Source organism: Oncorhynchus mykiss, chromosome 17 (genome assembly GCF_013265735.2).
Source record: "Oncorhynchus mykiss isolate Arlee chromosome 17, USDA_OmykA_1.1, whole genome shotgun sequence".
In the NCBI taxonomy this organism is placed as follows: Eukaryota; Metazoa; Chordata; class Actinopteri; order Salmoniformes; family Salmonidae; genus Oncorhynchus; species Oncorhynchus mykiss.
The window spans coordinates 69,347,554-69,359,177 of NC_048581.1; the positions used below are offsets into that span (position 1 = coordinate 69,347,554).

General features: G+C 41.6%; 1 protein-coding gene, 2 non-coding genes and 1 pseudogene across 3 annotated transcripts; 3 read left to right on the forward strand and 1 right to left on the reverse strand.

The window, feature by feature from the left end:
- The first annotated feature begins 1,331 nt into the window (after positions 1 to 1,331).
- LOC110494479 (guanine nucleotide-binding protein-like 3) lies at positions 1,332 to 6,942 on the forward strand. Its single transcript, XM_021569584.2, has 15 exons — positions 1,332 to 1,467; positions 1,666 to 1,724; positions 2,043 to 2,183; positions 2,266 to 2,382; positions 2,466 to 2,558; positions 2,688 to 2,823; positions 2,939 to 3,042; positions 3,218 to 3,368; positions 3,761 to 3,848; positions 4,093 to 4,270; positions 4,375 to 4,517; positions 4,730 to 4,866; positions 5,718 to 5,869; positions 6,134 to 6,203; positions 6,476 to 6,942. The coding sequence occupies exons 1-15, from the start codon at positions 1,455 to 1,457 to the stop codon at positions 6,574 to 6,576; spliced, it is 1,683 nt and encodes a 560-aa protein (XP_021425259.2). The 5' UTR covers positions 1,332 to 1,454; the 3' UTR covers positions 6,577 to 6,942.
- Positions 3,890 to 3,965, forward strand: LOC118940683. The gene has a single exon (XR_005037269.1). It is a non-coding gene; the product is annotated as a small nucleolar RNA SNORD69 (small nucleolar RNA).
- Positions 6,267 to 6,342, forward strand: LOC118940682. Its single transcript, XR_005037268.1, has one exon. It is a non-coding gene; the product is annotated as a small nucleolar RNA SNORD19 (small nucleolar RNA).
- Positions 6,943 to 9,917: 2,975 nt separating the features above from the next.
- LOC110493243 lies at positions 9,918 to 11,371 on the reverse strand (annotated as a pseudogene).
- Positions 11,372 to 11,624: the final 253 nt, after the last annotated feature.

The window sequence follows — 11,624 nt, forward strand, 5'->3', positions numbered from 1 at the left end:
ATCTCCAGACTTGTCCTCGTCAACACTCACACCTGTGTTAACAAGAGAATCACTGACATGATGTCAGCTGGTCCTTTTGTGGCAGAGCTGAAATGCAGTGGAAATGTTTTTGGGGGATTCAGTTCATTTGCATGGCAAAGAGGGACTTTGCAATTAATTTCAATTCATCTGATCACTCTTCATAACATTCTGGAGTATATGCATATTGCCATCATACAAACTGAGGCAGCAGACTGTGAAAATTAATATTTGTGTCATTCTCAAAACTTTTGGCCACGACTGTATATTGCTTCCCTTGATACAAGAAAATAATTGATCATTTTCAGGGAATACTGCATGCTAATTCTACATAATTCCATAAAATATCGGCTACATAATACAGATTGCTCACCAGCACCGATAGGCCAAGATCTGTGGACTAAAGTGAAAAGGAATTTCAGGAACTTTCAGGATCGGGGGAGCGTGGAACTTGATAAAAATGCTTCTTGGTTGAAAACCAGACTACTTTCTCTTTTTTACAGAAAGCGAAAGTAATTAGGGATTATTACATTTAAAAATGGCCTCCTATGGGTTTGGGACCAATCACAATGCTAATGCAACACAAAGCATGATGTAATTGGTAAATTAGTTGCAAAAATCTGACCAATCGGATTTGTATAGCTATTTTACAGCACTGTCAGACTGCATGAAATTTCAATATGGAGTAGCTGCGGACCCGACTTTTCTGGACCTCTATTTCGGAAGACTAAAGGTCCCAAAGCTTGTGTGGGATTCTTTACTTTACGGACAGTCTCTGGAGTAATAAATGGGGTGACATTGAGTGTAGAGGTGGATCAGATGAGAAATAATATTTCTGGTGTTTGTGACACGGACACGGTGGAAATAGTGTACCTTGTCTGTATTGTTGAACTTTGATACAGTTTCAGGTTGGGTTACATCAGCTATTCTGTGAAGGCCTTTGTTCCGAACCTGTTGCGGTGCTTTAGTTGCGAAGGATTCGGACATGTTGCAGCAGTGTGTAGGAAAGAGATCCCAAGATGCGAGAAGTGTGCAGGAGGGTATAGTCACAGGGATTGGGAAGTTGGGGTAGAGAAAGCACAGTAAGTCAACTCTGGGGGCACCCATGCAGCTGGGGATCTGAAGTGCCCACAAGTGCTCACAAGTGAGTAGGCCTGAAGAGAGAGAGCGCGTTTTAGTAAAGTACGACTTCTTGCGTTTATTGCAATGGTTAGGAATTGTACTGCACTGTAGGAACTTAAATCCAATGAAATAGATGTGGTAGTGGCACCTACCTAAATTAAGTCAAAGTGAGTCAAATACTGCTTTGGCGCCATCTGCTGGGCACAGCTGCAGATGAGCAAAGATGACCAAACCGGAAGCGGAAACGTAAAGGCTAGCTGGTGGTTCCACGTGCAGCAGAATTTTAGTCACAGTGCCAGAACCACAGTCCTGCAATGAAGCGCCCAGGTATGTGTAGCTGAAGTCTTTACATTTGGATTGTACAGTCGTTTATCTTTATTAATCACAAATAATATTATCTTCAGTTGAATATATGTGTACATTGCCAGTTAGACTGCTAACACTTAACTAATGACCCATGCTGGCTAGCATTAGCTTGCTAGCAAGCCAGCCCGAGACTTTCATGCGTGTTTCATGTTTTTCCAGGGTTAAAGAAAGCAAGTAAACGTGTGTCTTGCTCCAAACGTTACAAAATACAGAAAAAGGTATTGGTGAATTGTATTATTTGTCAATACCTAATTATATTTAGGCTACTCCTAACGGTAGCAGTTGCTGTCATGAAGTAGCTAAGTTTGCTAGCTCGGTGGTTTTAAAACTTCTCCTGCAGGGACCTCCATACGTTTCACAATTGTGTTGTAGTCCTGAACTAGCTCACATAATTAACCTATTCAGGGGCATGATGAATAGTTGAATCAGGTATGCTAGCTAGCTCAGTATATTATTCTAATAAGCTATGTACTGTTAATTATAGATATACTCTGCGCAAATAAAGTCTTGTCATGATTTATGTCATTTCATTTTAGGTCCGGGAACACAACAGAAAACTAAAAAAAGATGCAAAAAAGAAAGGAGTAGGCAAAAAAATGAAAAAGGATATTGGAGTTCCCAACAAAGCACCCTTCAAAGAGGATATTCTGAGGGAAGCAGAACAGAGGAGGTTAAAGGTGAGTCCATGAACTGTTTTGTGGTCCCCTCTCATTTTAGGTGGCAAAATAATTAACATGCACTCATCTCTTTCCAACCCAGCTTGAAGAAGAAAAAGAGAAAAAAAAGTTGGCCAAGCAACAACAACGGGCTCAGAAGAGGAAGAAGGAAAACGCTGCCAGTAGTGATAGAGACACCAAAGTGAAGAAAGCCAGAAAGGTATAGGAAAATGTGAAGGGCATCAAAACATCATGCACTCATGTAGCTTGACAATATTTTAACTCCACATTTTAACTCCACAGGAGTTACCGTCACAGGAGGACCTTGTCAAACAGATGGTGAAACAAAGTGACCCAAGGAATTCAAAGAAGCACTTTTGTTCAGAATTAAATAAGGTAGATTTAATCATCTTAGCTACATGTCTCAATTGGTATTAGGTGCCCAGGCAAGGACCGAAGCTGTAATAAAGACATGCCCTACCTGCTTGTCCCTATGGATTGATATTCAGTCTATATTTTCTTCAGGTGATCGATGCCTCTGACGTTATAATTGAAGTCCTAGACGCCAGAGATCCCCTTGGCTGCAGGTGTCCACAGCTAGAGGAAGCTGTACTGAAGAGGGGTGGAAACAAGAAGCTACTATTCCTGTTGAACAAAATAGGTAATAATCTTATGGATAAGTCTTTAATTAATGTCAATTATATTGAGATATAGTGTTATCTTTATTCAAAAGGTAATTCAACATAACCATACAATTAATTTTCCAAATCCTGCAGATCTTGTTCCTAAAGAGAATGTGGAGAAGTGGCTGCAGTGTCTTCAGCTTGAGTTCCCAGCTGTGGCGTTCAAGGCGTCCACACAACTACAGGATAAAACGGTGGTATGGACTATGTACATGCAGCGCCTAAGATTGTAATGGAATTAATTTCACTGACTACTTGGGGAATCCATATTGATGACCAGGTTCGATCACAGAATGTAGAAAATTGGTCATTACTGTGTAGACTATTTGAATATTGATCATAAATGCTTGTACATGTTTTTTTGTTAACCAGCAAGAGAAGAAGGCTAGGTTTGCAACTCTTAATGGAGTAGTAGACCAGACCAAAGGAGTGGCGTGTTATGGCGGCGGCTGTCTTCTCCAGCTCCTGGGAGACTTTGCAAATGGGACAGGGAGAGGGGGCTCAGTAAAAGTGGGCTTAGTCGGTAAGGAAGCTACTCCCCTCGCCATTATTTAGACATAAACTGCATCTCCTCTTGTAATTACTATGGCTCTCGAGTGGTGGTATTAAAGTGTTGTGCTTACAAAATTATGATGATTTGTGTGAACTACTGATGTCTGTGACGACTACTACAACGCTGATCTCATCCATAGCGATCGCAGTGTCCTGTTGTGTACCCTATGTCATATTTTGTCTGATCTGTCTTGTTCGTTCAGTTTATTTTATCCAATTATATTATCGTACTGTATGCACACATTAGCCTGTCTTATCTGTTATATGACAACAAGATTATTAATCTTTAAGGGTTTATCCTGAACAGTATAAATGCACGTTGTCTATTACTTGAAGCACTTATGCCCTCCGCTGTCCCCTCAGGGTTCCCCAACGTGGGGAAGAGCAGTCTGATCAACAGCCTAAAAGGGATGAGGGCCTGTAATGCAGGAGTCCAGAGAGGGATCACCAGGTGAGTGATAGAGTCCATTCTATTTGCAGATGGTGAGGAATTGTATGAAGCATGATGACGTTGAAGATCTGACAAAACAATGAAGTCTATATTCAATCCAACACTGAGCTTCATACACCTCATCGAGGTCTTACCAATTGGGGCTGAACAGTCCCAAAACCCTTGGTCATGTCTGTTCACCTGAATTTGCTCAAATGCCACTTGTAGCTTAACATCTAACATACCTCATGTCTGACTCATGCAGGTGCTTCCAAGATGTCCACATCTCTAAAAATGTCAAGATGGTTGACAGCCCAGGGATAGTGGCGGCCCAGTCTAACCCAAAAGCTGCCATGGCGCTGAGGAGTCTCCAGGTGGAGGACAAGCAGGAGACTGTTCTAGAGGCCGTCAGGACCCTGCTCAAACAGTGCAACAAGCAACAGGTGAAACTGAGATCACTGGTGTGCGGAAATGTTTACTGCCAAGTTTGAGATCAAGCCCTGTGTCTGCTGAGCCTACTAATAGTTAATCCTGGACTTTGTTTCAGGTAATGCTTCAGTACAATGTTCCGGACTTCAGAAACTCGTTGGAGTTTTTATCCTTTTTTGCCAAGAAACGTGGATTTCTGCAGAAGGGTGGATTCCCTAACACAGAGCTGGCTGCCTCTACCTTCCTCAGTGATTGGACAGGGTGAGTGTTGTCATCGTCATGATTTGTCACCAATCAAATTTAAAGTAGGGTGAGGCTAGCATGGAAATGAGGATAATTAACGCAATTCTTGAGTTAAAGTGAAGACTTCTAATCCAACTCTGATCCCTCTGCTGAGCCAGACTGAGCACTTTGCCTGGAAACTAGAATGAAAGGTATTTTTGTGTAAATACTTAAAATGTTTATCTTTTCAGGGCAAAGCTGAGTTATCACTGCAAAGCCCCTGAAAAGCCAAGCCTTCCCCCATACCTCTCTGAAGACATTGTAACAGAGATGCAGAAGGGCTGGGACTTGGACAAGCTGAGGAAGAGCAACGAGGAGACTCTAAGAAGTGTGTTAATTTAGTATTTTCTCTAATAGAAGAATTTTCTCGTTTTACATTTGTCATTTAGCAGACGCTCTTATTGATCTTGATCTAGTCGGCTCAGGGATTTGAACCAGCGACCTTTCGGTTAGTGGCCCAACACTCAACTGCCAGGTTAGCTTCTGCCCAGTAATGAGTTTGTTGATGTACACCAGTGTTTCCCAACTCCCATCCTCGAGTACCCCCACCAGCATACCGTTTGTTGTAGCCCCTGACAAAAACACCTTATTCTATTTGTCACAGGCTTGATGGTTAGTTGCTATGTAGAATCAGGTGGGCTTGTCCAGGGCCACAACAAAAAGGGCCACCAGGTGTACTACAAAACATTACAAACGCCTGCTCTTTCAATGACAGACTGATCAGGTGAAAGCTATGATCTGTTATTGATGTCACTTGTTAAATCCACTTCAATCGGTGTAGATGAAGGGAAGGCGACAAGCTAAATAATGATGTTTACACGTTGAGACATGGTTTGCCATTCAGAGGGTGAATGGGCAAGACAAAATATTTAAATGCTTTTGAACGGGGTATGATAGGTGCCAGGTGCCCTGGTTTGAGTGTCAAATGCAAAGCTGCTGGGTTTGTCAAGTTTCCTGTGTGTATCAAGAATGGTCCACCAGCCGACTTGACACAGTGGTGGGAAGCATTGGGAGTCAACATGGGCTAGCATCCCTTTGGATAGCTTTCAACAACTTGTAGAGTCCATGCCCTGACAAATTGAGGCTGTTCTGGGTGGAAATGGGTGCAACTCAATATTAGGAAGGTGTTCCTAATGTTTTGTACAGTAAGTGTATGTGATGACTGACCTACTCTCCTAGGTGTGAAGTTCCCAAACCAGGCCAGCAGCATCATCCTCCTGTCTAAAGGTCCCACTGCAGGAGTGCTGAGTGACAGTGATGTGGTTGAGGACAAACCTGCTCAAGGGCCCACTGAGGAAGAGGAGATGGAGGGTAGCTGTGCGAACCAAGAGGTAGAAAATCTTTACACTTATTTCTCACCTGATAAATCAAATTAAAGTAGGATCAGTCTGTTCTAGCATGGAAATTAAGACAAATAACGCAAGTCTTGAGTTAATGAAGACATCTAATCCAACTGATCCCACTGCTGAGCCGATTTATTGTAAATTCCAGACAAGGCAATGTATAAAATGTCTAAACTAATCCTTTCAGGGCTAATCTGAGCTATTACTGCAAAGAAATAAAGGCCTTTGTAATGGAATATCTTTTAATTTCAGGATGATGGGGTTGAAGCGGTGTCTGATGCAGATGAAATGGATGAACCACAGATAAAGACACCAGTCACAAGTAAATCAATATTAGAGACCAGTTTCATTCATGTTATGTTCCTTATTAATATAGGATCGGTCTGTGGAAATGAGGACAATAAAGCAAGTCTGACTTTAAGTGAAGACTTCTAATCCAACGCTGATCCCACTGCTGAGCCAGACTGAGAACCTTGCTTGTAATCTAGAATGAAATGGATGTTTAATTTTTCCCTCGGGGAATAGCTTAATTCCTGTTACATTCCCAATCAAGTCTGTCAATATCACTTAACTAATGATTTCTCCTCTTTACAGAAGAACCAGCCAAAGTGAGGTTCCAGGTTCCTGTCCCAGTCAACATTCTCTCCTCAGTCCAGACAGATGATGCCTATGACTTCAACACCGATTTTAAATGAACATCTATGACCTTCTGGCTACGTTTGACAGGCAGCCCAATTCTGATTTGTTTTTTCACTATTTGGTCTTTAACCCAATCAGATCAGCTCTGAGAAAAATTTGGTGTGATCGGTCAAAATAATGTGTAAACGCATCCTTTGTTTCTCAACTCTCTCATATCTTAACCTTACTAGCTGTACTGGCACCATCTGAAGTTACTGTTTGAAGTCCTGTGTGTGTGGATGTAACCTGCAAAATGAGTTGGTAACAATGTTTTGCCTTGTAAGTAAAGGTCCAGTGGTAAATTGTTTAAGATCTGTCAATGTTCATTGTGAATTATTGTATATAGCCTGAACACAAATAAATTGATCCATATTTTGGCTCAAGTTGTGCTTTCTCATTAGAGTTAAAATGGTGATGAATACAATTGCTCAACCCCACATATGATCAATTTTAGTTTGCATGGTGTTGTTAGGTTGACTTATCGGGACCAAGACTCAAGGTGGTTGAATGTTTTATTAAGCTTCTTTTACAAAAGGATGACCATTTGAAAATGTACATTGGTTAGGTTAATCCTTTTGTACAAAGTAAAGAAATGGTGTAACTTAACACCATGTTTAATATTGTGTAAATAAGTGACTTGCAATTATCATATTCATAACCATTTCAGCTGTTGCACATGTATTGACACTAGTGGTATGGGTGTATGACATCCGTACTTAGCACAAAGGCATGTCACTGCAAAATGCAATCAAGATAAAAGGATAGTAGGCTTGTGTAAAGTGTTGTGTGGTAGTGATCCTGATATACAAATTACTTTTATTTTTTATTTAAACGGGTAGGCAGGTTGAGAACAAGTTCTCATTTACAACTGCGACCTGGCCACGATAAAGCAAAGCAGTGTGACACAAACACAGTTACACATGGAATAAGCAAACGTATAGTCAACACAATAGAAAAGTCTATATACAGTGTGTACAAATGAAGTAAGATTATCGAGGTAAGACAACAAATAGGCCGTAGTGGCTAAATAATTACAGTTTAGCAAATAAACATGATGTGCAGAAGATGAATGTGCAAGTAGAGATAGGTAGTTGGATGGGCTATGTACAGGTGCAATGTTCTGTACGCTGCTCTGATTGCTGATGCGTAAATTTAGTGAGGTAGATATGACTCCAGCTTCAGTGATTTTTGCAATTTGTTCCAGTCATTGGCAACAGAACTGGAAGGCGGCGAAAGGAGAAGTTGGCTTTGGGGATGACCAGTGAAATATACCTGCTGGAGTGCGTGCTACGGGTGGATGCTGCTATGGTGACCAGTGAGCTGAGATAAGGCTGGGTTTTACCTAGCAAAGACTTAAAGATGACCTGGGGCCAGTGGGTTTGGCAACGAACATGAAGCAAGGGCCAGCCAACGAGAACATACAGGTAGGTCACAGTGGTGGGTAGTATATGGGGCTTTGGTGACGAAACAGATGGCACTGTGATAGACTGCATCCAATTTGCTGAGTGGAGTGTTTTGTAAATGACATAACCTAATTCAAGGATTGGTAGGATAGTCAGTTTTACGAGAGTATGTTTGGCAGCATGAGTGAAGGATGCTTTGTTGCGAAATAGGAAGCCAATTCTAGATTTCATTTTGGATTGGAGATGCTTAATATGAGTCTGAAAGGAGAGTTTACAGTCTAACCAGACACCTATGTATTTGTAGTTGTCCACATATTCTAAGTCAGAACCGTCCAGAGTAGAGATGCTAGGCGGGCGGGCAGGTGCGGGCAGCGATTGGTTGAAGAGCATGCATTTAGTTTTACTTGCATTTAAGAGCAGTTGGAGGCCACGGAAGGAGAGTTGAATGGCATTGAAGTTCATCTGGAGGTTAGTTAACACAGTGTCCAAAGAAGGGCCAGAAGTATACAGAATGGTGTCATCTGCACACATAGGCACACAATGTATTCAGTATGGCACTACTTCATGTTATAGATATACATTATCTTGTCTCATGTGAAGCTAAGCAACGAACCATGGGTGCATCTCAACAGTCTTAAGTAGCTGCATCTGCATTGATGTGAAAATACTGTATAAGACAGAAGGTTACTAGACTAGTGAGATGTAGTCCAATGGACTAAAGGAGTTTAGTAATCCTTACAGTCCAAGGACCTTACATGTTCTGTTTAGAGGGCAGATTGGCTTGGCAGCCAGAACAATCAAATACTCCATCTAAACGTAAATATATTGCGGTACAGTTCTAGAAACATTATGCCCTCTACTTTCAGATCACATCAAACTAATTTCATAAATGCAGAATATACACACACTGTTTAACCGGTTTTAACACAGTTGCTGGCGACAGTATCTTTCTGTGACAGTGTTAACACCTTTGTGGCATCCGACACAGATAGTTAGTTAGCACAGGTAAATGTTAGGAATTTTAGGAATAATGACTAAACAATATCTACATTTTAAATATAACTATAACTAATTAAACTCTACTCTGTTTTATTATATCTGATTAATAATGTTAATTCATAAGGAAGGGATCGTGTAGCATGAAACAGGGGGTAATTAAACATAATAAATACCATTCCAGCTAGGTTGGGGAGGAAATGGATTGTGGGTTTTAAGTATGCAGAAAGGATCGTTAACCTATGGTTGAACCGACTCAACTTAGCTCTGGGATGTTTAGATAAGGCAGCAAGTGTTTTCCTGGGTTTTCCATTATCTGGAACTGTCTTCTAAATAGTGATGGATGAAGGTGAAGATTCCAGAAGTTAATCTTGATAAGTGTGTGTCTGGAGTGAGCGAGCTAGGGGGTTGGAATAAACTTTTTAACCTGCTTTGTCCTGGTCGATAGGAGGAAGGACATTTTATAACCTATGACGTCATATTTTGTATATAAACTATTGTTCGTGGTTTCATGGCAGCGAGCTCCGAGAATAAATACTATTATCTAATTTTGATAAGACTGGTCTCTGTCTATTTTATGCAAATAAGAATCTTACAAATTCTTAAAAACAGACAGAGTGTATTTAATTAATGAACACATATAGGAATTATGAAATTCCTGTGACAGTAAGTAGTCGAATCTGTCTTCAGTCTGTTTCCGTAAACAAGCGCTGTAACATGGATATGGCCGTGTGGGAACGCTAAGCCTATAAAGGTGTGTAGTAATTTAACCTTTTGTTGATATGCATCATATGGAACATGCCCCGTCTCTGCCTGAGATAAACAACACCACCGTACAGTAAACAGACATCACTCTGTTTGGAATTGTCTTGTATCACGTTAGGTGTATGTTAGGGTTCCTGAGAAGTCACTGGAGGACGGGCAGATGAGCTGTTGTCTGGTCACATCACTGCTTTAGTCTACTTGTCCCCTGTATGTTTCTGAACTGGGTGGAATTTACCCGTGGGATCCTGAATATACCACTTGTCCCAGACTTCTGTGAATGAAGAGGTCCTGAACCATGGTTTGTAATGTTCGTTCCAATGAGGAGTTTGGCAGCTTTCACAAACCTGGGAGAGTAGCAGTTTCCAGCACCAGTAGCCCCAGAAAATAGAGCAATACTGAATATTTCTACGCAAACAAAGACCAACAGCTTGCTAGTTTAGAGGAGAATAAACTGTACAGGGCAATGATGATACTCTAACTATAACCTTTATTTTTACCTTTCCATACAACATTACACCACTAAGTGTGCCAGGGCTGTCTGCAGCTCATCGTTAGGGAAACATGGACAGACAGACCATAGTAGTACAGTTCTTACCTGATGTGCCACATGGGGTCGATGCTAGAGTGGTGTTTCTAGAAGACAATGAGCAGGGGAGGTGTGGTGATACTCTGCCAGAGTCTTACTGTACAAGTCTTCCCTGACAATTCTTTTTATACAATTAAAGCAAATGAAAACTCAAAGGGAATGCTTTTCAATTGTCTACAATGAATGTCTATTTGGATTGATTTAATTGATATACAGTGTAGATATTTTATTTCATAATAATCTCTGGAGTGCTGAGGGAATTCTGCCCCTGAGGCTGTCTGGCTCTGCTGGTGACTTACTGTGCATTGAGCTCCATCCAGTGTTCCAGTTGGCTGGTGATGTTGTGATGCTTCCACTCCGTCAGGTTGGCCACAATCACCCCAGGATTAAAGGAACACGTGTTGGCACTCATGCCCAGCTTCTCGATGGCCTTCTTTTTTAAAGCCAATATAGTTGTTCTAAAGGAATGCATACTTAAGATAATTAAAATGTTGACATTATTTGATATGGTACCAAGTACAAATATGAAGGGGGAAAAAATGCTTTCATACCATTATGTAAAATAAGACCCATTCTGTTCATTCATTTATTATATGGAGGTTTTATTTCCTTTGTGTGTCATTGTAGTCTTCAGCTTGTGTTGTGTACTTGGTTCCCAGCTCCTCGAACTATGTCCTTTGTGGATGCAGAATCACTGTCATCTGACAACGCAGCTGCATGCCCTGACTTTAGGCTTGTGTCAAAAAGCCCTTGGATGTCCCCTGCAAATATATCATATTCATATGTCTAGCATTCATTCGAATCAAATGTTTATTGGTTGCATACACAGATTTTCAGGTGCAGAGAAATGCTTATGTTTCTAGCACCAACAGTGCAGTAGTATGTCACTCAAATATAATAGAAATACCTGGAGACCAAGGGATGGCCCCCACTGTGTGTCTCCAGGTTTATGAAGGTGGTTCGTCGCCTGCGTCCAGCTAGGACCCGCTCAATGGCGAGCTGGGATTCGAACCGTTGGGAGTCTGCCTCCCCGAAACACCTCTCTATGAAGGTGGTTTTCATAGTAGTGATTACTTCCATGAAGAGGGTGGGTGCTAAGTTCTGAGTGCTACCGGATGGACACCGGTGGGAGAAGTATATCTCTCCGCCCCAACCCTTCATTCCTCCAGAAGGTTTTGTCAGACAGGCATGTGAACATCCCTTTTATCCTGTCTGCTTACAACCCCCCGGCAGTGGCGGGGGCATCTGGGCCTCCCTCCAGCATGCTGTGTCCTGTGCGGGCACTGGCCACCTATTTGGAGGTGACACGGTCAGT